The following is a 25,807-nucleotide window of genomic DNA, read 5'->3' as shown; positions in this document are numbered from 1 at the left end:
ATTCATATAGCGTTTTCTACTGGGAAAACTGGTGCAGCACCAACGCTGCGGTAGATTTCGATGAAAACTCCACTAGCGCAATAATAGTGCAGGTTTAGTATGGTTCAGTGGAACACATCATTAGACAGGTTTAAAAATTAAACAATTTCATTGTTATAAAGTTTACTAAAATAATGTAATAACATATACTTTAATGTAATACCTTAAAGCACGAACATAACATCTATTTAATTTGCACTGGCACTTTCCACCGTCTCGAAAGACGGTGGAGCAAAAGTTGCACTCGGTGCAATTTTTTTGCATCAATTTTGTCAGTAGAACATTAAACACTGAAAATATGTGAACTAATTTTTACAGTGGAACAATAAAATTGCACTCAGTGCGCACCAGTGTTGCACTAGTTTTCCCGGTAGAAAACGCTAATAGTCGGGGTCTTATTTAGGTCCGGTCCAACTCACGGTTAAATTAACTGGCCGATTATTCCATTGGAATTGACCAATCGTATTTGTCGTTAAGCAAAACTAACAAATACGATTGGTCAATTCCAATGGAATAATCGGCCAGTTAATTTAACCGTGAGTTGTCGAACCAGGCCTCAGTGCGCACTAGTGCAAGCAACCGAATTCGCTATAGGCTTGTTCTTAGGCTGCGTTCCGATATTTACTGTCAGTACTGAAAATCTACAGTATATGTGACGTAAACTATAGATTTTCAGTACTAGCAGTGAATATCGGAACGCAGCCTTAGTAGCTGCACTGCTGCACTGGTGCAATAAGTTAGAATGAGAAAAAATATACTTGTCTTACTTTAACTTATTGCACCAGTAGGCCTATTCTGTAACTCGTTAAGACGGTTAACGACGGGTTTCGGTTCGTTAAGTTACCGAAGCGACGCGGTAGCGAGAAATGATATTCTGTAAGTCGTGGTAACGAATTTTGTCGGTATCGCAGTCGGTAAGTTAACGAAATTAGTCGATAGCGGCGATTACCGAAGCGAGGGGTTCGGGACCCCTCGTTAACGTGTAACGAGGCTCGATAGCGTGCGTAACCATCAAACTGTGCGTACTTTTCTCATATTCGTTGGAGATTAGAGGTTAGGTTGAGCACGTTTAGTTTTCGTCTTCGGACTGCTCCGGACGAAACTAACCTTGAAAAACCCCCGTATTTTTCTTATGGTGGTTTGTGTTTTGGAGAAAATTTAAAAAAAAAAAGAAAAGCAAGGGTAAGTAAATTTGAATCAATTTAACCTTATTCATATGTCTCTTGAATTATTAACAGTAAAATATGAAGGTTGTTTGTCCAGCACGTTACAATCTTTGTAACACCATTTCGTTAAGTATTACCATGCTCTAACAATATATATTTCAAGGAACATAATAATGGCTGTCGGATTTCTCGCTTGGGAACTTATGATTCTACGAGAAAGAGTACGACAGATGGAAAGGCGCGTAGAGCGGAGAGTATTGCGAGACGCACAGAATCCATTTGATCTCCCTCGTAACGAGTTTATGAACATTTTTCGCATTAGTCCAGATCTTGCATTGGAAATAACAAATTTGATAAGGCCTGATTTGATTCGCCAACGTTCTACTGGTATATCTCCGGAAATACAGGTAATTCTCTTCTTGTGTGACAATGTTTTTTTATTAACATGTACTAACTGAAAACTGAAACTATTTTTGTGTGTTATACTATATTATTTTGTAGACGTTGATAGCAGTTCAGTTTTATGCGCATGGCAGTTATCAAAGGCCAACGGGAGATCAATTCAACTTTAACGTAAGTCAGCCAACAGTTAGTCGATGTCTCCACGCAGTGACAGCTTCGATTAATCAGCGACTCTTACGTCGATGGGTACAATTTCCGATGACTCGGGAAGAACGCCAGGCGGCGCGTGCCAAATTCGCAAATGCACCACAACCATTTGAGGGAACAATTGGAGCAATTGATTGTACCTTTGTTAACATTTTGGGGCCATCTGAACACGAAGAAGCATTTGTAAATCATCATGGGAATCACTCGTTGAATGTGCAAGCCGTGAGTAACTTGACATGTGTATGTATTACTGTGGGACACTTTTATTCTGTCTGTAACATAATTATGTATGTACTTTCAGATAGTTGATACAGATATGAAAATATTGAATATCAATGCAAGGTGGCCAGGAGCAAGAAACGATGCATACATTTGGAGCACTTCTCCAATCCGTCGAGCTATGCAATTTCATTACGACAGAGGCGAGCGTCGAACTTGGTTAATTGGTAAATAGCTGTGATAAAAAAAATAGGATAAGTTTGTTTAAACATTAGTTAAATGACTTATATTAATTAAAATATCTCTTCTCAATATATTACTATATTTTAGTAGCAATACTGAATAATAAAATTATAATCTAAAGTTAAAATATTTTATAGGTATATTATATATGAAAAACTAATTATTATATAATAATAAATATATTAATTATGTATATAAATGAATAATGTATACAGTAAATGGTATACAGTTAATTTTATTGTGTATCTCTTATAATTTATTTTACAATTTTTATACAAAAATTGTGTACTTTGTTTTGTACTGAAAATTCTTTGAAGAATTGCTCGTTTCACTAATGTTCGTCTTCACTAATGTGAAGAAATAGAAATTAGATTTATAAATATTAATGAATAAATAAAAATATTTTATTTTATAAGGAATTTACGCAGTTTGTTGCAAATATAGACAAACATCTTTTTAGACAAGAGTTTAAGATATATTTTTATATCTTAAATGTACATTTTTTACAGGTGATGCTGGATATCCGTTGGAACCGTGGCTCATGACGCCCTTGCCACATTACCCTGAAGGAACTCGGCAATTCGAATACACGAGGGACTTGTGTAAAGCAAGAAATGTAGTGGAGCGATTTTTCGGTTGTTTCAAGGGTATGTGGAGATGTTTATCGTATCAACGCGTATTGATGTACGATCCGACGTTTGCTGGACATATCGTGAATGCCTGTGCTGTATTGCATAATATGCGACTTTATCATCGCCTTCCTGCAGCCGACTACTACGATGCCGTTGATGATGGTGTCAATAATAATAATGTACAAATACGAGACAATGATCAAGGTGATGAAAATATTAGACAAGGCCCTCGTGCCCTAGCGCAGCGCATTCAGAGTCAATTAATGCGCGAACGATATGAACACCTTCCCGACGGTAATGCGAATGCCAACTAAATGTATGAAATAACAAAATCAAATACAAGTGATGTTAATTTTTGATCATTTTATTTAGCTGATAATATTATCACATAATTGTACATATATTTTATTGTCTAAATCATATAAACTTTTGTAACTTTTAATAAACATTATAGTATTAAACATTATAGTATTAAACTTTTGTAACTTTTAATAAACATTGTATTATATTAATAAAATAGTAATACTGACAATACTATGACTATGTGCTATCTATCATCTACGACTATTAATCTACTATTTATCATGACTTTCTTGAAAGCGAAGTTTCTAGAATTCTAGTGAGACTATCGAGCAAGACATTTCGTACGCGATCATATTCGACCATCCTTTCAAAAATGTCATTCCTCCTCTTATCGTTTTCTGCCATCATTAAAGCAGCATCTGCAAGCTTAGATGCTGCTTCCGCCTGCAATTGCGTACTTTGGGCTAAAACCTGTTTTACATTCAAATGCGATAATTAATTTAATGAAAATGCCTCAAATAAATATACATTTATAAAAAGGTGACAATAGCGAATAATTACAACTCACATTCATCGTATTAGCATTTTGCGCCTCGATCGCCTGAAATACTTCTCTGGCTTCTGAGAATTGAACGCCAATTCTCTCGGTACTAATTCCTTAAATAAATAATAAAGACGTACAGTAATATGTTGATTATAAAACAATTTGTTTATCCAAAGAACTTGTATTTACATGTCGTTAACTAGTCATTTAAAATAATGAATAAAAAAAAATTTATTAAACGTTTATTCAATATTTTATATTAATTAATCATTATAATTAATAATCCTATAAATGTTTATTTAATAATGTGACATAAATAAATGTATATTTATGTCACATTAACCGAACACATTTACTTTATATTAATTAATCATTTGAAATAAAGATAAAAAAAAATATATTTAATATTTACTCAATATTAATTTAATATTTATTTTACATTAATAGTTATTTTATTATTATTATTAATCATTGATCTTACTATAATTAATAATAGAACGGCAATAATAAGACGGCAATCACATGAGTAGAAAAGCTATTTCGCACAAGATACACACCGTATTTTTCGCAACTAATGCACGGATAAAAATTGCGATTTAGCAAGTCCAAATGTCGCAAAAAATCGCGTTTTCATACATGTGTTGTAAAAACAATTTTATTTTTATTTTACGTCAATTGTTTCTTGATTGAGTTATACTCACTTTTTCTTCTTGCAATTTTTTTTATAGGAGTAGGAACAGGTGGTGTATTTTCTATTTCCTCCGGTGCATTATTGTAGACATCGTCATTACCTCCTACAAAAAAGTTAAAGTTTCTCTGTACAACATGGTATATACAAATTTCAAGCTTCTTCGTTACTTTGCTTTTCTGACTTTTTACATTTCCAGATATCGCCGTGTTTCTAGTTGGTTATTTTGTTGCTTCAATAGGAGAAGTTAGTTAGAAACTCAGCGATAACTTGTAATTTGAAAAAGTAAATCTAAATATGAATTATAACACTATTTAACCTCACATGGACGTTATTTTATCATGAAATAATTACCGGCATCATAAACCAATTCTTCAGAAGTCGTGGGATTGTCTTCGTTGAAAATTATTGCATTTTCATTTTCGGCACGACACGAGATGACAATAGGTGCCCTATCAAGAATCTCTGAGTTTCCTGCTGCCAGTACCTCATTAGCAAACTCCTGCAAATTCATACAAAAATTATTATTAGGTACCAAAAATCATTGCAAATTACTGCAGACCGATATAGGCATTCCTTCGACGTTTGGTAATTTTAATTATTGTTTGCTGCATCACCTGTTCTTCAGGAAAGCTATCGATGGAATTATTAACTCCCTCAACAAAATCGTAGCCAATAATCCCCAGAATTTTTTTGTCCATCTCCGTGAGATGATTTTCAACTGGCCTATTGCCTGTTTGTGCACGAGCGGCGCGAAGTTTCGAGATCTTTTCTGAAACTTTCGTTTTGCTGTCCCTCCATGTCTGCAATAAACACATACATATTTGACAACTCTCATTTTTGCAGAATTACATGTTCAATTATTTGTAAATATATACTTACAGTTTTCCAAGAAGCAACATCTTTCTCCTTGCCACTTTTGGACATTGCATTTAGTTGGCTGGCCAGTTCCTCCCAACTTCCTTGAAGATCAGCTTGCCCTTGCAACGATATAAATTTGCCGGTTGCAACATGAGGATTAATAACAAAATAATCCACCATTGCCTCCAATTGTTCTTTTGTTGCTCGCCCTTGTCTCGCTTTTTTTGCTGATGGTTGTGACCTTTCACAAAAATGTAATCTTAAACACGTATTTCGATCTATTCAGCTTCTACTTTACAAGCATCCAATTTTAGAATTTATTTATTTATTGCAAATAAAACTCAATTTACTATTGACTGTTATACTTACATTTTCTCGTAAACCTAAGAACAAGTTTAAGAAAAACTTCGTGTAATTGCACAGTTTCCACTTTACAAGAATATTTTTTTTTTTTTTTTGGAGGTTTAATGTGTTTAATCTTATGCAGATATATGACACGTATAGCTCTTATCTTTGCAAGGTTGATACCCTGCCTCCCTCTTATTTCTTCTATTATTCTTCTTGTTTTCTTAATAACTTCATAGACACTTTATCTTCTCTAATTCTTCGTTTTGGATTCTTCCGTTATTTTCCTTTTCGTTCGTATTCTAGTCCTTTGTCATAGACCCTGCTTTACAAAAATATACACCGAAATAAGGTTATGGTTAAGAGTGCCATGTGTGTATTTTCCCAGACACAGTGGAATACGCGACGTTTCATTGGTCAACAAGCAAAATTTTCATGATGTTTTTAAGAACGCATTGACGTCGCTATCGACATCGTTAACAATGTCATGTAACGACTAGCCTCGCTTCCTTCAGTTACAGAATACCAATTTCACTAGGCCGTCGCTAGCGCAAGCGACGAATTTCGATAACGGTAACTTAACGATAGTTGTCGCTATCTTTTTAACGAGTTACAGAATAGGCCTACAGTGCAACAGTGCAGCTAGAAAGAACAGACCACTGTTTTGCGCCCATATTGCACTAGTGCAGCAGTGCAGCGAAAAAGAACACGCCGAAGATGAATCTTCTGTTTCCTTTGCACAAGAAGATGCCTGATAAGTGGTTTGGAAATGCCAAGTGCAAAGTACACACGTGCATCAAGTCACCATTTGGTAAAAATTTAAAATATGGAAAAATTGCGTTCCTTAAACAGACTAGTCGATATTTCCGAGCCGATATTGGCGGAGGATAGTACGTTCAACACGATAGCATTATCGCTGAGCGCAGTTTTGGAACAATTGAGCGAGAATGCCACACATCACGATTATCTTGTTGTCCTGCTGCTCGTACTGTTGGCGGAATCCGGATTTCACATTATAGTTGCTTCTGACACGTCGAAATGGTAATACTTGAATATCCACTATTGTCAGAAAATTTAGGACCTACCTATAAGTCCTAAAGATCTATATACTACTTCTAGGGAGCAAAATGCAAGATTAGTTCGTATACCTGCGAATTGGAAGTCGCGAGAAACCGGTGTGTACGAGATACATTTCACATTGCGCGACGTAAATAACGTTACGTCAAAATTAATCGGAATAACTCATGGTGATAAACTGGTGATCAATATATTGTCGCACGTTGAAGAAATGAAGGTTTACAGTATGGTTATACAGACATTAAAATATGTGAATCCATATACAAAGAATTTGTGTTTTCGGTACATGAATCTCAAGGAAATATCGCGTAGGTGCGAACAACATTATATTTATTGTGTAATACATTTTATTTCTTATTGTCTACATTATTTATTTCTCTATTATTTCTTTATTTAAATTTCCTTTCTATTCTTAATTTCTTTATTGTACCTATATTTTTATTTAATTCTCTGATATAATCCTTGTAACTTCCTTTCTTATGTAATATCTATTTAATAAGTATGTAATGCATTTCTTCAACAAGCTGCAATGTTCTTCAATATCTACATTCTTTTTTTAGGTTTAAGGATGAATTAATCATGCCTTTGCGTGCAGAAATATTATTATTATCAAATTTAATGGGTCCTAGTTTGCAAAGTTTGCCGATAGAATTACGTATAAAAATCGCAAGTATGCTACCTCAACAGGAACTTAGACATTTATCAATATGTTCTAAGATACTTCATGAAACTTGCAGATCTATTATTTAAAAAAGGTATATTACATGACAGAGATATCTTACAAATTTTTGGATTTTTAATCTTCTGGATATTTATATATTGATAGAATGAAATATATATTTAAGTGATTATATTAACATTTTTTAATTTTTCTCAGGCTTTTGTTGGTGTGACATAACATCATTGACATGATAAGACTAAAAAAAGGCTAATCTGCCTAAATGATACAATTGAGAGGGATGATTTTTAAAGCAACCTGTCTTTGTCACATAACACTCAAAAGTATTTATCTATTCATTCTTAGTTGAAACATCATTTTAATGAATATATAATTTGTTTCTTCAACAATTTTCAACATTATTCTTTTCAGGTTAACGATGAATCAATCATGCCTTTGCAATGAAATATTACTGTCAAATTTGATGGATCCTTTGGAAATTCCACCAATGAATTATGTATAATTGCAGATGGACTGCTTGCAAATGTACTTGCATGTTTGCCAATATGGTCGGACTTCATGAATCTTGTTCAAAACTGTTTAAAAAGAAAAAATTTTATGTTTAAAAAGAAAGATCTTAGAATTTAAAAGACTTTTAAGTGACTATTGCTATATTTGTGTTTAATATTATAATATTTAGACATGTAATTATTTTTAAGTTTTTATGAGACTAGGAGAAATAAAAAAATTTATGTGCCATTTTTGAACTTTTTTACATTTCCACTTTATTATAATTGGATCAATTTATTTACATTTGTTTAGCGTGATGCTGTATTATAACAAAAAAATGCACCGTCATGTTATGAAACTTGTAGAAATATTTTTAGATATTAAAAGTCATGCGTAAGAGTTACATTGAGTATATACCTATGTTATATTACACTGAAAGTTTTTTCATATTTATAACAGTAATTAATGCAAACTGATTCGCAATTGTGTTTTACGGAATATCATTCATTAATCGAATTATTTTGAATGCAGCTCTTAGAATGAAAATAGCCAATTAGATCAACTCTATTCGCTAGACTCTGCTAGACCATTCAAACTTCGTAATTTTTTGAGGTTAGGCGGCCTGATAAACGCGAGCGTGGTGGAATTACGACACGAGTAATCTCTTGAGGTTATCTGCTTCCAGACAATTGTCTTCCGATTCTCAATATTAATTATAACAATATTGAAGTGTTTATTAAATCTTGATATATAAAATGAATATTGTTACGGAGGAAGAGAAAAAAATCCTTTATTTTTTAAAATCCCAAGGCTGCTGTTTGAGATGTTGCTTTCGCTTTATTGGATCTCGTATGTCGGAATGTTACTGCAAACCTCTCGAATTTGCGACACAGGTGAGATTATTAAAAAAAAAAGTCATTAAATTATCAATTTTAATAAATTTGTAAAAATTTATAAAATTAACAATGTGATATTTAAATAAATCTTTATAATAAAATAACTGTATTGCATAAACTTGCACAATATTATTTTATATTTTAAAAATATTAAATGTTAATTTTAATAAAATTATTTGTTGAAAAAAAATTAAAAAATTGTTTTACTAGTGAGATAAACTTGGCATGACAAGTACTCGTATATTTTTTTTTATTATAGCTGAATTCTGCTGATATAACAGATGATACTTCCTCAGAGGAAGCACCTTGCATTGCATGCTTAGGAGTTCTTCAGGATAAAGTACAAGAAAATGTAGTTACAAAGGTAATTAATAATTTATATATTTGTGTGTGTATGTGTATGTACATATTTTATTTAGTTATATGTTTTATTTATTTCAGCTGTTTTTTTTATCTCATAATTTAGTTTGATTGATATCTTCAATTGATTGCAGATAACAGAAAAAGTGAAGGAGAAAGATTATGACTGCACAACTTTTCATTGTGCATTAACTGTCCCTGTATCAGTAAGGCTCAGAGAACGTGTGTTGTATGCTTACATGTCCAATGAGATAGACATTCATGAATCTGCCTTAAGTACTCTTAGGACAAAGTTACAAAGTGTTAAAGATATTTGGAAATTGTTTATGATTCCTCAACTCGAACAAGCTACGAGAAAATGTGTGGATTCATCAACACCGTCACCTTTTCTCATTGAGGTCTTTCTAATATATAACAATGATGAAACAATATTTAAAGAATTGTAAGTGTTTTTAAAAATTTATATAATTTGAAAAGAAACTCTGTGATTGTTAAAAATGTAGAAGACAGTTTTTAGATAAAAGAAAATATATCTTGGTTTTCTTAAAAGTGGGTCTATAAATCTTTGCAGAATAAACAAATACAAGGGAGGCAATAATAAACAGAGAAAGAGAAAATGCAATGATAACACATTTAGTAGAAAGAATGTTGAAACCTTGTTGACTGAGATAACAGATGAGCAACTTAAGCAACATTTCATAATCTCGGAAATTGTACCAAAAACATTTGTTCATGTTGATGACATTTTATGTTCTCATAGCAGCATTTTTATAGGAGGTATTTATTCAACTTAAATAATATCAAAATAATCATTTACCATGTGCCACGAGATGACTCATACAATTTCAGAATTTCAGGACGTTATAATAAATTCTCGAGGAAACTCAGTCAGACGCCATGGTTTATAAACGGTGAAAAGAAAGTAGAAACCTCGGTGCAAGACCTGCTCTGCAATCCTATGGCAGAAATTGTGAAAGCAGAATGTACTGATTTTTCTTTTTTACTTGTGTCTTATAACATATTTTTTTTTTAACAAGGCTATGAAACGTTTATGTTCGCACAGCGATAAAATTTTTATCGTCAGGAAGGGAAGACGTGGACGTTAGAAATATATACGGTGGTCGACCATTCGCTGTTGAGCTATTGAATCCTCGCATGACGAATATCACGAGCGAACTTTTGACGTGTCTGACTGATACTATCAATCAGTCGACTAAGCAGGTTCAAATAACATCAAATTTAAAGATTCTTTCAAGGTACGTTTTCAAATTTAAGTTCTTAAAATAACCGAATTGGAACATGTATTTAGAACATATAGTATGATCATAGTATAATTAAGCACAAGAATAATCATTGGAGAGTAACTTAATAGATGCATGCAATACATGCATATCCTATGAAATAATTAATGTTACAAGAAAGTAATATGAAATTTTCTTAGCTTATAGCAATATGTCACTAACAAAATTGATACCAACATGATCTGTCATAAAATGCAATATTTGTGTCATGCTCTATGACACAATTATTCCAGTTATGAACACTAATAGATAGTGTTTATAATTGGAATCTTGTTTTTGTTAATGTGTGACGTTTGAATTAAATTATTATATTTTGGAAGATTGGTGCACTAATTACCGCACTGACTTCTAATATCTCATATTGCATTTATTCTTTTAATTTTGAACAATGAAAATCTGTATTTATTAGTATAATTTGATTGTATTAAAAAAGTACAGTTTAAAACTTAAATACTAAAATTAAGTCTAAAATTAAGAAAATAATCGAATATATACACGCTTTCAGATTCGATTTGAAAAAGCTTAAGGAAGGTGAGAATGTTAAAACTAAGCTTTATCGAGCGTTATGTATTTGTCGAAACGCAAGTAGCAGTCCACCGCAGTTAGAGCATCTGAATAACCTGGAAAATATCAAAATTATTCAGAGAACACCAGTCAGGGTGTTGCACAGGCGACCATTGAGTCCACGAACACGTATCATTTACAAGATGCGCGCACGTTGGGCGAAACCGCATGAATTGAAGGAATTGGTGAATACTACCGCGGAGAGTACCGACGCGTTCTTCGTTCTTGACGTCAAGACGCAAGCGGGTACATACGTGAAAGAATTTGTGCATGGAGATTTTGGTAGGACTAAGCCAAGTCTGTGTGATTTACTTAATGTTGAAGTGGACATTGTCGCATTGGACGTTACGGGTATTAATTTAAAATGGCCGTAACGCAAATTTAACTCATTATTCGCGACATTAAATCTATTTTTAAAAAAGATAATAAAACATCGAACACGATATGTTGTCGAATTAATAAAAAATTATGTTCCTCTTAAGCTTTTAATTTAGGTGAATTTTTGTGTTCCACGATCCAGGGATGTCTTTTGACTTCAGCCAATGAAATTCGCTCCGAACTTTTTTTCTTGATCAGCTGTAAGAATAAATTTACAAATAAAAAAATCTTTATTACGCGTATTCTGATAAAACATACACAAATGTTACCTTAGATATAAGGTCTTTGGCTCCAGGTTTAATCTGTTCGGGCCATTGTATATTAATAGTTTTAATTTTCGCATATGTTTCTTGTGTGGAACCACTCAAAAAGGGTGGCTGTCCCGTGAGAAACTCATAACAAAGAATTCCCAAGCACCAATGATCAACATAAAAATCATAAGTTTGTCCCATTATCATCTCTGGTGGCAAATAATCCAACGTTCCACATAACGTGTCACGCCTAAAAGAATAAATTTAAATTTGGAAATGGAAATTTTAAAGAAAAATTAAGTTGAATAAAGAATTTCCTAAACATAATAAGATTACTTATTCGATTTGCAACAGCTTAAATTTCTTTGAAATTATAATTATGTTGGACAAAATATTAGCTATTAAAAAAATGAAAAATGAATTTTACTCTTACTTTGAAGATGGTGCATGGACAGACCAGCCAAAGTCTGCGAGTTTTATATCTCCATTGTATGTGAGTAATAAATTCTCAGGTTTTATATCTCTGTGAATCACATTGTTCCAGTGGCAATACTCCAAAGCATCAGCTACTTGATAAGTATATTTGGCAGATCTGACAAAATAGTTTTAATAGTACACACAGTTTTAAATTGTACACAACAATGGATATGAGCTACAAATACATACAAGTGCTCGCTAAACCTCTCATTCGGCTGCCGTTTTAATTCCTTGTATAATTCGCCTCTTGCAGCAAATTCCAGCACTAGATAGATTCTTTTGTTGTCATGAAAATATGTTAACATCTGAAGAATATGTGGATGTCTGGAAGCATGTATAAATAAGAGGATATTTATGTACAAAAAATGCTACTAATTTTTAAAACATGGTGTATATGTACCTCAAATGTGATTGTATTTCAATTTCTCTCATTACTTGCTTCTCCACACGACCTTTAATTAATTCAACTTTATACAATGTCTTCAAGGCAACCATATACTGAGTAGCCTTTTCCCTTGCTAGGTACACACGGCCGAATTTTCCTCTTCCCAATGGTGATCCGATTTCAAAATCATTCAAGCTCCATTGATAACTATTTAGTACACGAAACAAATTTTATAATTTACATTTGAAAACAATTTAAAATTATATAAAATTATATTTATAATATTCCATATAATTACATGTAATTCTATAAATAAATTAAAAATGGCTACAGAACTGACTGATACTATTAATTTAATAGGAACATATTTAACACTCGACAATCTTCTACTTGAAATTGATTACTACATCATTAAATATTTTATTTATATAATTATAATATTTAATGCAATCACATTTGTATTTATGTACCTTCTACCTCTGTTGCTACTATGCTCCAGCATCTTACGTATTGTATCTTGAATAGTATCTTTAAATTCAGTAGGAACAGATGACGGTAAATATTTAGACATATTGTGGCTTATCTATTTTTATACTACTGGAAAAAAGTGACACAACGTATATATAAACTGCTTGTTCGCCTCTAATCAATTATTAAAAAGATAACATGTATAAAATATATCATGTAAAGTTGTTCATATTCACAATAACGTTATCATTCACGTACATTAGATATAAAATATACAAATGTCAATGCACACAGTCTTGATATATTGAAAAATATGTAATCAAAATACAGTTCGTTAGAAGAAAGTTAAACAACATATAAACACATCTTACGATGTCGGTCAATAACTGACGTTTCCCCACGTTTCCCTCGCATTTAAATTTTCAAGAGTTGCCATGAGAACTACGGAGACTCCTCCCGGGACAATAGTGAACTACACATTCGTAATTTTTTTTCTTTGTTCGAAATACTCAAAAAAACACGATCGCGAAATAAATAGTATTATCTATAGATAATGGTAAAAAGTTTTCGAGAACATAAAAAATAAAAAAAGATTTTACAAATTTGATAAAAATTGTTGCTATATATATATATATATATATATATATATATATATTAGAGAGCCTCTGAGGGAGAGAGTAGCAAACCGCGTCTCTTCTGATTCGATGCGGGCGTTAAGCACGCGGTCACATGATCTAGAGTTCCTATAAGAAGAGTTAGAAATCACATGGTACGGAATAAAGCTGCGGAATAGAACGTGCGTCATAAAAGCAGCCAATCAGAGCTTTGCCACATTAGAATGCGTTGATGCGGCAAAGCTTTGATTGGCTACTTCTATGACGCACGTTTTACTCCGCAGCTCTATTCCGCACCATGTGATTTCGGCCTAACAGCCAACCAACCGCAAATTTTAAAAATAATATTTATAAAAAGAAATAATATATAAAACAAAAGTGTTATACAACCTATATAGATTTAGCACTATGTTTTGTATATATATAACAATGTTATATATGTATATTTAAGTAAATAAATGATAATTTATTAATTAATAAATCATGATATTGATAAATATATTAATGCGCATATATAGTGCGCATATATTAGTGTGCATTGCTGCAATCTTCATCACGATGTGTCACCAATCTAAAGATGATAAAATCAGAGTGTAAATTTGGCTGTATATGGCGACGGATTGTCCTAACTAAGGGCTCTGGCAGATCAGCGCGATTTTTGTCGCGCGCGACGCGCGATATCCAATGGGCGTACAGAGATGAGCGGAAAGACGGTTGCTCATTGGACATCGCGCGTCGCGCGCGACAAAATCGCGCTAGTCTGCCAGAGCCTTAATGGGTCTCGCACACTAGATGCGGTAAGCGACGAGCGATGAGCGATATCTAATAAGAGTTCTACTTTTTTCAACATGGCAATGAAATGTTCGAAAATGTAGAGCTCTCATTGAATATCGCTCTTCGCTCGTCGCTTATCGCGTCTAGTGTGCGAGAGCCATAAGGCACTATAGACCTAGTTTACACCGAGCACTTGGTACGCGTATCAAATAGTAAATAACTAGTGAATGTGTTTAATCATTGGCTGATCAACTTAAATTCACTACTTGATACGCGTACCAAGTGCTCGGTGTAAACTAGAGCATTGTAGATCCGGGCTAACATGATCAGTTTGTCGCTCTCTCTCCCTCAGAGGCTCTCTAAAATATATATATATATATATCGGGATTGTATTCCAAAACTCATTGAGAAACTGCTAGCTTTCGCAAAACTGTTCCAAAACTCTTCAAAAAAATCTTATTTTTCGCTGCACCTGCGCTGCGTTCTAAAACTCATCGAAAAAAGAACTTAATTTTCCTGCATAAATATGAACAAATCAAAGAATCGATTCTGTATCGTGCAACTCGATAAAAATTACGAAAGTAAGTAAATATATTGTAAGTAAATATATTGAAATATTTATAATTTTATTGGTTAACATCTAATATATTTATTCACCTTTGTAACTTTCACAAGGTGTGTGATACAGAATTGACTTCATATTATTTAAAGAAGACTAAAAACAGGAAACTGATCTCTGTAGATTAAAATCTAATAAAATGCTTTATTTCCTCGTTATCATCATATTTTGGTTAAATAATTCTTTTATAAAAATTAAATTCTCGATATTTTCAAATAACTAATATTGGTACAAATAAATTTATAAATTCCATTTATACCATATTTATTTGAAAATTACGCTATCATATGTCTAAAACAATACATTTAATCATTCCAGCATATTTTTAATTAATATCGACTTTCTTAATACCTTCAGAATATTGTATAAATTTGATGTTTCCTTTGCATTTGCATACTTTTTCTATATGTAGTAATCATTAGGCGTATTACTTTCTAACAATAAAGTCCTATGTAAATTTTTAAGACTATTATATAGAACATAATTTAATTGCTATGCATACTTTATTTCTCAGTAGAATGTAAATATATACTAAATACTAGCATTAACTGATGGTATACGTTCATGTATTGCAACTAAAATTCAACTTATTATCTGTATGTAATAAGTAAATACAAACAAGAAATTCAAAGATATATATATATGTATATATATGTACAAGTAAATAAATTAATTTTCGTATAAAAAATGAAACGCAACAATTTGTCTCGCAATAACGTTTGTGTTTACAAATTATACAAACTTTGCGCGTATGATATCGCTGTTTAATTACAGAAAGAAAATTATATTCACATAATGCAACATATATAAATGTAAACAAGAAAGATAAATATTTTATAACAGTAATATTAATAAAATATATATACGACTTAATCTTATCTAATATGAATTTCCTTAATTTTTTGCCGCGTAACAATTAGAGTAAACTAAACATTATGCGAATATTGTATTTGCGCAAGATAAACGGTATTTTCGGCGTTATATCCACTCGTGTTATTCCAACGTAACAAATTATAAATGTAACGATGCAGTGCCTGCCTAAAGATTCGTGTGGAAGCGTGCGATATTAATTGTACAAGAGTGAGAAATTAATGTTAACGCACCCACAGCGATTTTTGTTATTCAACGCTTATGTATTTTTTTCGTGCAAGATTGTAACAAAAACAACCCAGATAGCACAAAATATTATCATAAATATTTATAAATATTTTACAAATTTATTTTCAAAAAATGTTTTTTAAAGATTATATAATTATTTTCATAACCCATTTAGAAATGATACAAAAATTATTATCAACAATATATAGAATATATTTTTAAAATATACTGAAAAATATTTATGGTATATAAACTTGAAATATTTTTTATATTCTTTCATAATAATGGTATAAATATTTACTTTAAATATTTTCATAAATGTTTATCATAATTTTTTTTATACCTGACAAACTCGGACATAAAAATATGTACAAAATATTTATCATAAATATTTTTCCTTCTTATAAATATTTTGTGCTATCTGGGAATGGTATGCAGCCACATTTGACATCATTTAAATCTTGTGTAACCAGCGCGCGACATTATATATGTGAAAATAATATCAACATGCTATAAAACTAAACAAGATAGATTATTGCAGTAACAGTGCGAGCAACGTTGCGAAACGTCATAATTAAAATCGTCTTTTCTCACACACAGATTCTCGCATTAGAATTGTATAAGGATTACGACACATCGTCCAGCTTCCACCCCGTTTCTTCTGGAAAACAATGCACACTGGATATAGAATTTAAAATTTTTATTATTTACGTGTCCCCAATTTTTCTTTTTTTCTCAAATAATAGTATACATATGCTTACGCTAAGTGCATGTTCCGTTAATCGCGTGCATGCAGATAATCCTTTCTATTCCTAGTTAACAGTGGAATCATATGTCTTGTCACTGAGATATCGTACCAATATATATATTATTTATATACGATGCTCTTATATAAAATGCGAAGATTCTTAACGCGACCATTATTAAATCAATTTTCCACTAAATTATAGATCTACGCTTGGGTGCATGAGCAACCTCCCGCAGCTGTCGTGAGAATAATATATTGAAGATTTTTATAAGTTTAATATTAATGTTTTACATGTGTCCTACAAATATCGAAAAAAGGTGATGCTGTACCATAAAATTACTGATTATAAACTGATACATGGTAGAATTGCAGTAATACAGCAAGTAATGTGAAAAAAATATAGAAAAATCTATATACTCAAATTCTAGTACGCAATAGTTACGGTATTCCAATTGTAAATGCACTTCGCGATCATGTTCCCTATCCGCTTACTTCATTTTCTTTTTTTTCTGTAGGAGTACGCTTATCCGTAGGCAATAAGTACTAGATTAGATACAGCACTACATTATTGCGGAAAACATTCGTGTAATGGATATATCGACGTGTATCTTTAGTTCGATATTGGGAAGGAATATGTATCGTGTTACGCTAATAGTATCGCTCGACTTAAAGCTGTAAACTTATACAAATAATAACCCTGTTTCCAAAAATCAGACGAATACAAAACGGAAAAGACCAGAGAGGGAGAAGAGTAGAGACGGAGAAAAACAAGCCATAAAATCTGCACCAATTAGACGTAATTATACTACACTCGTCACCTTCATACTTTGGCAGTGCAAGAGTGACAAATAATGATCGATTATATTTGATCATAATTCCTTTCACCATAAAATATTGCAAAAAAGAAAAAAGCAGAAGTGAAATAGTCGTGTTAGTAGTCGTATTTTAAAGAACGAAAGGAAAAAATTTTTTTCAATAAATATACATTATGTACATTCAAATAATATACAATAACAATAAAAAAGACTCCATGGAATAAAACAAAGAAAAAAAATGCAAATATGTCGATGTGAGCTTCCACAATTAACAGTGTGCAAATTTAAAATTTCGTAACAATAAAAGTTAAATTTTATTGTTAACAATTTTTTAATTCACGTACTTATTAACCACGATCTACATCGACATTTGCATATTTTTTCTTTAATATACAATATTTGCTTCTTGATTTGTTAAACAAAAGCAGAAAACATAATTGAAAAACTGTTGCAAAGACTGGAAAGAATAAATAAGAAATTAAACGATCCAATATACAGCTATTTGTAAGCAGTCTATTATTTAGGCTTTTAAACATAAAGTCTATAACAATCTGGATTAATTCATAGTAAGATAAACCTTAACAAAAGGGCACCCAGCCTCAATTACCTTGACTTTGACATATGTTACCAAGGTCACCCTCCTGAGTGATGTTCAAGAGATTTTAGCCGATGCTCATTGTTTGTTAAAAAGTTATAAACAAAAAAAGAAAAATGTATCCAGTACAATAATAAATTCATTATTAAAATAAAGCATGCAAAATTGCGTGCTTTAAAATAAGAAAATCTATTAATTTATTATTATCCTAATTTAAACTTAATTATTCTTATCCTAATCTAAACTCTACAAAGAAATATGGATAACAAAAGGAAACCCTACCTCAATAAATAATAAATTCGTTATTAAAATAAAACACATTTTTGCGTGCTTTAAAATAAAAAATATATTAATTTATTATCCTGATCTTTTATGCAAAGTTGCAAACCCATGTGATGCAGAGAACGCGTAGGCAGGGTGCCTACGGATTTGCGACTTTGCATACATAATTTGGATAATAATAAATTAATAGAGCCTTATTTTAAAGCACGTAAAAATGCGTACTTTATTTTAATAATAAATTTATTATTTAATAGGGCTGGGTCCTCTTTTGTTAAGATTTACCCATATTTTTTTTAATTGTACATGATATCAGAAAATTCCAGCAAATTATTAAACTTTTTTAATTTAATAACTTTTTAACGAATCACGAGCTCCGGCTAAAATCTCTTGAATATCACTCAGGAAAGTGATCTTGACAACATACGTCAAGGTCAAGGTCATTGGGCCTGAGTCCCCTTTTGTTAAGGTTTACCCACAGTAAGAGTATGATTTTTTAAAGGAAATGAAATGTACAAAGTACCCAAGGCAAGGAAAGTAAAGACTCTAGACTATTAGTTTACAACAAAAACCATGATACTCTTGGTTTAATACTCGCCAATATATCTGACAGTAAGGCTGTGTATTTCATTTAAAAAAAAATTTATTTTAAGGATTACGACGTTCGGAATAATCGTCTCTCACATTCTTGTATACCATAATTCTCCACAATTTCATGGATACTCTTAACGATTTAACCCATTGGCTGTGTAAGAGAATTACTATTTGGGCCAAAAGTGTGTTGAAAAGAAAGTTCATCGGATTATTATGAAACTTGGTACCCTTATGTTTTTTGGGTCTCTGAATCCGAATATGTCAGATTTACAAAATTCAAAATGGTGGGTTCAATATGGCGGATCAAAATTACAAAAAATAGGTGGAATTATTATTTTGAAGCGCCATATTGCATCCGCCATTTTTGAATTTTGATTTCATATTCGGATTCAGAGACCCAAAAAAACATAAGGGTACCAAATTTAATAAAAATCAGACCATTTTTTGTAATTTTGATCCGCCATATTGGATCCGTCATTTTGAACTTTGTACATCTGACTTCGGATTCGGAATCAACGACCCCAGAAACTCCCGAGTAATAAGTTTCAAGCAAATTCAGAAAGTTTTACTTTGTTTTTTTTACGTTGCGGCTATAGCCGTCATACACAGTCAACGGGTTAAAAAACTTATATAAACAACAAAAAATTTGTCAAAACCTTACGGGGGACTAATATAAGCGATTAAACATTCAAATATATAAAAACAAAACTACTTTATAGTTTCCACTGAAAATAGAGCGTGACTCAATAATAAATATACATGGTCTGAGAATAATATCGTTGACAGAAAATAACATAAATAAGGAACAACTGATCAGCGTAAATCCGGATTATCGTTAATTTGCTTTTTTATACGTAACAATATTGTTGTATACCACTGATCCAATCTTGAAATTGAATCGTATTCCTTTACTGCATCTGTGTAACCTTCTAGATTCTGATCCTCCAAATGCTCTATCAACGTCTACAGGATGTACAACATTAAAAAATTATCAAATGACACATATGCAAAAAAAAGTTGTTAGGCGTTTAACATGGAAAAAACGTACCTTTACCAGTTTGTATTCCCTAGCGTCTTGGAAAGCAGGATATTGTTCCTGATAACGTTCAATTGCATGTTGGGCGTTTAACGAGTCCACACACAAGTGGCACAACGCGGCACGGAAGAAATATTCCTTGGCGCTGTATTTTAATAAAGAACTTTCTAATGACGCGGAAGCAACCTGTAAGATAAATTAATAAAGTTCAAAGTATTATAGATATTCAAATCCTAATAACCATATATCATAGACATTAACTGTTCAAACATTTGTATTATTCATTCAATAAAAAATTGCATTTTAACCAAATATAATCTTTTTTTTTTTAACACAAGACTGAGACTCTCTTTGAATACTAAATACAAATCCAGTTTTTAAATTGCTCCATTATGCGTCACAATTCTGAGAAATTTGTAGTTAAAATTGTATGCAATTGTCTTTACCTGTTCATAGATCTGAATGGCCTTATCATAATTTTCAAGTTGCGCGGCGTATTGCGCAACTTTCAGAAGACACTTGTTCGCGGAGGAGTTGCTCTCCTCTCCGCGGAAATAATCCGCAGCCTGCTCATAGTGATGCACCGCCCGTTCTAGGTCTACCGCCTCGCTTTCGTAAATCTCGGCTATGCTCTGGTGATGCTTAGCTGCCATCGTAAAACGACCCATATCGGTGTAGATCTCAATGGCTTTCAGCAGGCAGCTGATTGCCTCTGCGAGGACGAGAAAATAGGAACATTACATTCATTTCAAAACATTTTAGTCAGATTCTATGTGATTAAGGGAGAGTGTGGACAATATGGTAGCACTATTCAGTGCTTTTGCATCTTTCTATCTCTATCGATAGCTGTGATACATAAGAATAAATAATGCAATAGCACCTTTAAATAAACATGTTCATAAATTTACCGTTTGTATCAGATTTCTTAAAACAATTGGCAGCGTCTACATAATTGTTAGCTGCGTCATGTCGACTACCCGCCTTTGCATGCAAATCTGCCGCATCGTAAAACGCCTTTCCCGCCGAGCTCCATTTCTTTGCCATTTTGAACATGTTCGCCGCTCGTTGGTAACATTCCACCGCTTCCTCGACCTTCGATGAGCTCCTGCAAAGTCATACATCGCCTTGTCAATAGCACCAACAGTAAGGCACAACAGTACCGAGCGGATGGGACTTTCTGTTATCCTCCTAAACGGTCGACCTTACGACTCTAATTCGCACACGGCAGAGATGTCAATCCCAGTGAGAAATGATGATCGAAGAGACATCAATATCGCTTCGATGAGTCATTTCTCATTGGAATATCGTTCGCTGATGTCACGCATCGACCCATGCATGTCCACACGCGGTGTACGCGCGCACGTACACCTGCACGGAGGAAGGTCATTCGCGCGTACATTGGACGGCGTAGAAACGGAGTCGCGACGTGCGCGAGCGAGCGCCGGGGACTCCGTCGACGGGATTCCGCGACACGCGAGCTAATGCGGGAGGGAATTAACGCGCGGGGGGGAAACGCGGCGAGGTTCGCGCACCCCGTGCGATCGGGCGAGTTCAAGTGGCAGCGGCGAATCGATCGTCTCTCACCCGAATAGGGCGCCGAAGAAGCCCTTCGACGACGACAGCTTCCTTTCGGCCTCCGCCACCAGTTGCAACGCCTTCTGCTCGTTGTCGGCCATCTCGGCGAGATGCGTGCACTCGACCCGATTGTTTTCCTTGCCTTCCTGTCGAAGTGCGAAGCCCACCACCACTCTCTCAAACGTCCCGATTCATCGACACTGCGACTCAATAGATTTCACCTGATCTCTCGCTACCGCGTCCCCCTCTACGCACTATTCGGTAACGTCACTAGAGATTCCGGCGAGAAGAAGAAGAAGAGAGGCGAAAGCGCGTAGAGCGTCGCGAGAGCGTTGTCGTCGTCAGAATCGCCAACCTCGCCGATTTTAAGGCCCCGCGTAGTCGAACGAAACGGCAAAAGAATTCTTCTCGCTCCGATTGGTCAAATCGAAGATTCAAATTTCGGCGCGTAGATGCAACCAATAGAACTGTCTTTAAGTAATAATTATAAAGAGTAATATAATTATAAACCATGATTAAAATTAGTCTACATTAGCAGTAATGGGCGCATTTTTTTTTTGGAAAGTAAGTTTTTGTTCAAATTGAACGTCTGAATTGTGCGCTGAAGTGCGCTCTGAATTTAGTTGAATTGACGCGGCGGAACTTGATGATCGCTGTCGCGACACAGTTGGCAGTCAACTGCAATCCACTCGCAAACTCCAAGCTGCAAGTGAAATCTCACGGACGCGGAATATCCAGTGATATCCAGCTTCTTTCTTCCCATTCGATTTGCGTTGAACTGATAACGCGATACATATTCACCGTCGGACATCATGTCCTTTTTGTACAGGCAGGAGATAAAATCGCTGCGGGACGGCGCGCCGAACACTTTCGTAATCGGTGTGATCATAAGCAGCACGAACGTGCGAACGTTCGACAGCACTCGAGCAAAGTGTACGTATATCGATCCGTTCGTTGTTTTTCCTTTCTTCATTTTACTGCAGCCAATTGCGATATTTAAAACGATAGATTGAAGATCGAAACTGAAAATGAACAGAGGCAGACTCGCAGAAACATATCTTTCTTTATGAAACAACTTCGTCAATTGTACGCATAGCAAACTCTATCGCGCCATATTTCGTCGTTTTGCAATTTCAATTTTCCGTTTAAACGTGCTTCAATTCAAGAAACTATAAAATTACTTTTGTGCTAAGTTTTTTATCCTTCAATTTTACACGAAATTAAAAGAGAGAAATTGAAATATATGTTTTTATTCTCCATTTTTATCTCAATGATTTTTGTAGTCAGCAACGGCGAACGTAGCGTTTGGACATTCACTTTGCGCGACTCCGAGGAAGATTTTATTAACGTCACTGTGTGGGGCAGCACGGAATTCGTAAAAAAGTTATCGTCCACATTTAACATCGGATCCGTAGGTGAATATTTTTTAAGAGTACATCGTACTTAGATTATAATGAATCAAAATGCATCAATATTTTGCAGTTAATAATATTTAAAGTTAGTTATTATTTATAAAAAATTATACATATAGATATTATACATATATGTTGAAATAAGAAAAAAATTGTGATAAGTGATTCTAAATGATAAAATAAGATAAAATGAAGAAAAACAAAATGTCTGTTAATAGTGCTTTATTTAGTTATAAATATTTAAATATTTGTGTACTCTCTTTAACGATTTTTTACATAAATATTTAAATTCAGAATCAGAATTACAGAAATATAAAACAATCTTAATATCAACTTTCGCGGAAAAAGCACATTGTATAGGACAATTAAATAATATACATTTAAAGATATACTTGAAATCTTAACAAAAGTATTTGTTTTACAGTGGAAGTGATAAGTGCGAAAATCATAAAACGCAATCTCAACGATAGGAACGAGCAATTCATGCCGTCGACCTCCAGTCCTTACGCCCTGATTGTCAACGAGGGTGCGGCTCTCATACAGAATCACGACGCGCCAACTCGCGAACGGTACAAGGATCTGCTCATGCGACCTGTGAAAAGCGTGACCTCCGCGAAAAGTCTAAAATTAATTCTGGAAAACATCGACGCTCTATGCGATCGCTTTGTCGATCTTCTGGTCGTCGTTACGTTTGTAAGTTGCGATACATAAAGAATCAATTCTTGTTATGTCGCTTTTTGTGTAGGTAGTAAAAAATAAATAATTTATAATGCTTTTATGAAAACTATCACCTTTACGCTCGTGAATATCAATTACCGAAATTAATGTATTGCAGATCGCCGATGCGCGTAATGTAACGACACGGGACGGACGATCTATAACATGTCGCAGTTTCGAAGTCGCAGATAATTCGACGAGTAATACGGTGCCGTTGATGCTGTGGGACAAGGATTGGATCGAGAGATCTTCCTTTTGGGAACTGAAGAAGACAACATTATTTTTGATCGACGTTCGCATAGCGTACGATGAATATAAGAAAAAAACAGCATTAAGCATCTGTAAGTTGAAGATCTAATTAATTTCGATTCTTATCATATAATATTGATAGTTTGTTTCTATTTATTTTATGTTTTTACATGCAGCAAAACGAACGTTGATTACGGAATGTCTAAATGTACCACAAGCTGTAGATATTACAAGGGCGGTACAGCATTACGATCCTGATTCCATATGTAGCGATCCATTCGCTGTACCAAATCGTAAGAACAGCAAATAATTAGTCTTATGTCAAAATTAATATAAAGAAGATCTTATAAAAATATTTATGTATCATTTCTACGATCCTATTTATCCCATTTATCTCTAAGTATATCTTAAATATCTTAAATATCCCAGTTATCTCCAGGTATATCTTAAATATCTTTAAATTTAATTACTATTTTGTTTAAAAAACATTTAATAAATATATAATTTAATTTAAAAAAATAGATCCCTTTATCTTGAATTTTGAAAAGGTAGAATTTAAAAAATTGTCTTTATGTAATGCAAATTTTATTATTATTATTATTAATTTCTATGTTAACAGCGGACACTATTACAACTATAATGACGGTACAACAAATCACGGAAAAATTACAAAAGAAAGCGGTTACAGTAGGTGAAAGATTACAGTTCGCGACGATCGTAAAAGCTTCAATAACAGAAATGAATTTGGACGGTCCACTTAAAGATGTGATATCTACAAAATGGTACTTTTTTATTCACATCATATACAATTTAAATAAAGAACTGACAATTTTACTGTTATTTTTACTTTTTATAGTGCTTTATGTAAAAAAATCGTTGCAAACATGCAAGATTCTTGCATGAATTTAAATTGTCCGTCGGGCAACGGAATACGGACACCATTAAACAGTGTAAAGTTTAATATAAAAATTAATTTGAAGGATGATACCGGTTATATTATTGGATGTCGTTTAACCGGCGATATCGCGGAACGAGTTTTGGGTTGCACAGTTGATGAATTTCAGGTACTGTATTTAAATTAAGATTGAACAATTACATTTGCAAAAAATATAAAGTCTTTGATTTTTAAAAATAATCTTTTTGATTACAAAAATGCAAGTCAATGTAAATAGAAGTAATCAAAATTGAGTGTAAAATAATCGTGATTAATACAATTTTGTTTTTTTTGTTAAATAATTTTAATTTTTTTTTTTAATAAAGATAATTATTGCAGGCAATGGCAGTAGAAAAGCGCAGTGAATTAAAATGGCTGTATTTGTTAGAAAAATGCGATGTCTGCCTGCACATTCTCGGACCGACGTCAGTCTTTCCGCGCGTCTTATATAACGTTTTATCTATTAAACCAGACAAAGAAACAGAGCAAGCTATGAAACAGATTGCAGCTATGCCTGAATATTAAAAATTAATATGTCTGATACAAATAATTCTTCATAACTGCAATTATTAGACTTACACATTGTATTTTATGCTTAAAAGAACATTATAGAAATATGTTGTATTATAAATGCTTTTAAATTCTTTTCAAAAATAAAGCTATATCCTGTAACTATATATATATAATATTTATTTCATAATATATATGTGAAGTTTTATTTACAGTAATTAAAATTTTACATTCAAATTAATTTTGATTAAAATAATTATATCG

General features: G+C 33.0%; 7 protein-coding genes across 12 annotated transcripts; 4 read left to right on the top strand and 3 right to left on the bottom strand.

The window, feature by feature from the left end:
• Positions 1-760: 760 nt before the first annotated feature.
• LOC118644918 (putative nuclease HARBI1) lies at positions 761-19,859 on the top strand. 2 transcript variants are annotated; one of them, XM_036284791.1, is made up of 7 exons: positions 761-1,221; positions 1,369-1,612; positions 1,707-2,036; positions 2,116-2,260; positions 2,786-2,952; positions 13,633-13,636; positions 19,769-19,859. In XM_036284791.1, exons 2-7 carry the CDS (start codon positions 1,379-1,381, stop codon positions 19,792-19,794), a joined length of 906 nt encoding a protein of 301 aa, XP_036140684.1. In that variant the 5' UTR covers positions 761-1,221; positions 1,369-1,378; the 3' UTR covers positions 19,795-19,859. The 2 variants fall into 2 exon arrangements, with proteins under 2 accessions (XP_036140684.1, XP_036140683.1); XM_036284790.1 differs by lacking the exons at positions 13,633-13,636; positions 19,769-19,859 and having other exon boundaries at positions 762-1,221; positions 2,786-3,347.
• LOC114255490 lies at positions 3,457-5,808 on the bottom strand. The gene is made up of 7 exons (XM_036284792.1): positions 5,674-5,808; positions 5,326-5,545; positions 5,061-5,246; positions 4,798-4,945; positions 4,457-4,549; positions 3,780-3,868; positions 3,457-3,682 (listed from the first exon to the last, which is right to left on the bottom strand). Coding segments are annotated over exons 1-7 (930 nt in total). The 5' UTR covers positions 5,676-5,808; the 3' UTR covers positions 3,457-3,490.
• On the top strand, positions 6,442-8,013 carry LOC105837042 (F-box only protein 7). Of its 2 annotated transcripts, XR_004962696.1 has the most exons (5): positions 6,442-6,690; positions 6,769-7,038; positions 7,287-7,481; positions 7,604-7,728; positions 7,817-8,013. XR_004962696.1 is itself a non-coding variant. In XM_028194363.2 (4 exons), the coding sequence occupies exons 1-3, from the start codon at positions 6,476-6,478 to the stop codon at positions 7,474-7,476; spliced, it is 675 nt and encodes a 224-aa protein (XP_028050164.1). In that variant the 5' UTR covers positions 6,442-6,475; the 3' UTR covers positions 7,477-7,481; positions 7,604-7,730. The 2 variants fall into 2 exon arrangements, 1 of the variants encoding a protein (XP_028050164.1); XM_028194363.2 differs by lacking the exon at positions 7,817-8,013 and having other exon boundaries at positions 7,604-7,730.
• LOC105837038 (tRNA pseudouridine synthase Pus10) lies at positions 8,208-11,635 on the top strand. 2 transcript variants are annotated; one of them, XM_012681503.3, is made up of 8 exons: positions 8,208-8,506; positions 8,580-8,787; positions 9,050-9,154; positions 9,285-9,592; positions 9,722-9,927; positions 10,008-10,133; positions 10,214-10,406; positions 10,957-11,635. In XM_012681503.3, the coding sequence occupies exons 2-8, from the start codon at positions 8,650-8,652 to the stop codon at positions 11,387-11,389; spliced, it is 1,509 nt and encodes a 502-aa protein (XP_012536957.1). In that variant the 5' UTR covers positions 8,208-8,506; positions 8,580-8,649; the 3' UTR covers positions 11,390-11,635. The 2 variants fall into 2 exon arrangements, with proteins under 2 accessions (XP_012536957.1, XP_036140681.1); XM_036284788.1 differs by lacking the exon at positions 8,208-8,506 and having other exon boundaries at positions 8,530-8,787.
• On the bottom strand, positions 11,294-13,385 carry LOC105837040 (aurora kinase B). 3 transcript variants are annotated; one of them, XM_012681508.3, is made up of 7 exons: positions 13,233-13,385; positions 12,977-13,103; positions 12,522-12,713; positions 12,311-12,445; positions 12,078-12,236; positions 11,663-11,894; positions 11,294-11,591 (listed from the first exon to the last, which is right to left on the bottom strand). In XM_012681508.3, exons 2-7 carry the CDS (start codon positions 13,075-13,077, stop codon positions 11,493-11,495), a joined length of 918 nt encoding a protein of 305 aa, XP_012536962.1. In that variant the 5' UTR covers positions 13,078-13,103; positions 13,233-13,385; the 3' UTR covers positions 11,294-11,492. The 3 variants fall into 3 exon arrangements, with proteins under 3 accessions (XP_012536962.1, XP_012536960.1, XP_012536959.1); XM_012681506.3 differs by having other exon boundaries at positions 12,977-13,100; XM_012681505.3 differs by having other exon boundaries at positions 12,977-13,385.
• On the bottom strand, positions 16,765-21,963 carry LOC105837041 (alpha-soluble NSF attachment protein). Its single transcript, XM_012681509.3, has 5 exons — positions 21,731-21,963; positions 21,055-21,251; positions 20,593-20,858; positions 20,159-20,332; positions 16,765-20,073 (listed from the first exon to the last, which is right to left on the bottom strand). The coding sequence occupies exons 1-5, from the start codon at positions 21,820-21,822 to the stop codon at positions 19,924-19,926; spliced, it is 879 nt and encodes a 292-aa protein (XP_012536963.1). The 5' UTR covers positions 21,823-21,963; the 3' UTR covers positions 16,765-19,923.
• Positions 21,964-22,297: 334 nt separating this feature from the next.
• LOC105837039 (meiosis-specific with OB domain-containing protein) lies at positions 22,298-25,710 on the top strand. Its single transcript, XM_012681504.3, has 8 exons — positions 22,298-22,654; positions 23,005-23,136; positions 23,558-23,826; positions 23,969-24,191; positions 24,276-24,392; positions 24,719-24,881; positions 24,956-25,163; positions 25,373-25,710. Exons 1-8 carry the CDS (start codon positions 22,534-22,536, stop codon positions 25,556-25,558), a joined length of 1,419 nt encoding a protein of 472 aa, XP_012536958.1. The 5' UTR covers positions 22,298-22,533; the 3' UTR covers positions 25,559-25,710.
• Positions 25,711-25,807: the final 97 nt, after the last annotated feature.

Source organism: Monomorium pharaonis, chromosome 3 (genome assembly GCF_013373865.1).
Source record: "Monomorium pharaonis isolate MP-MQ-018 chromosome 3, ASM1337386v2, whole genome shotgun sequence".
Taxonomy (NCBI): Eukaryota; Metazoa; Arthropoda; class Insecta; order Hymenoptera; family Formicidae; genus Monomorium; species Monomorium pharaonis.
Note: the sequence above shows the minus strand (reverse complement) of the source record. Positions and strands in the feature narration are given on the sequence as shown.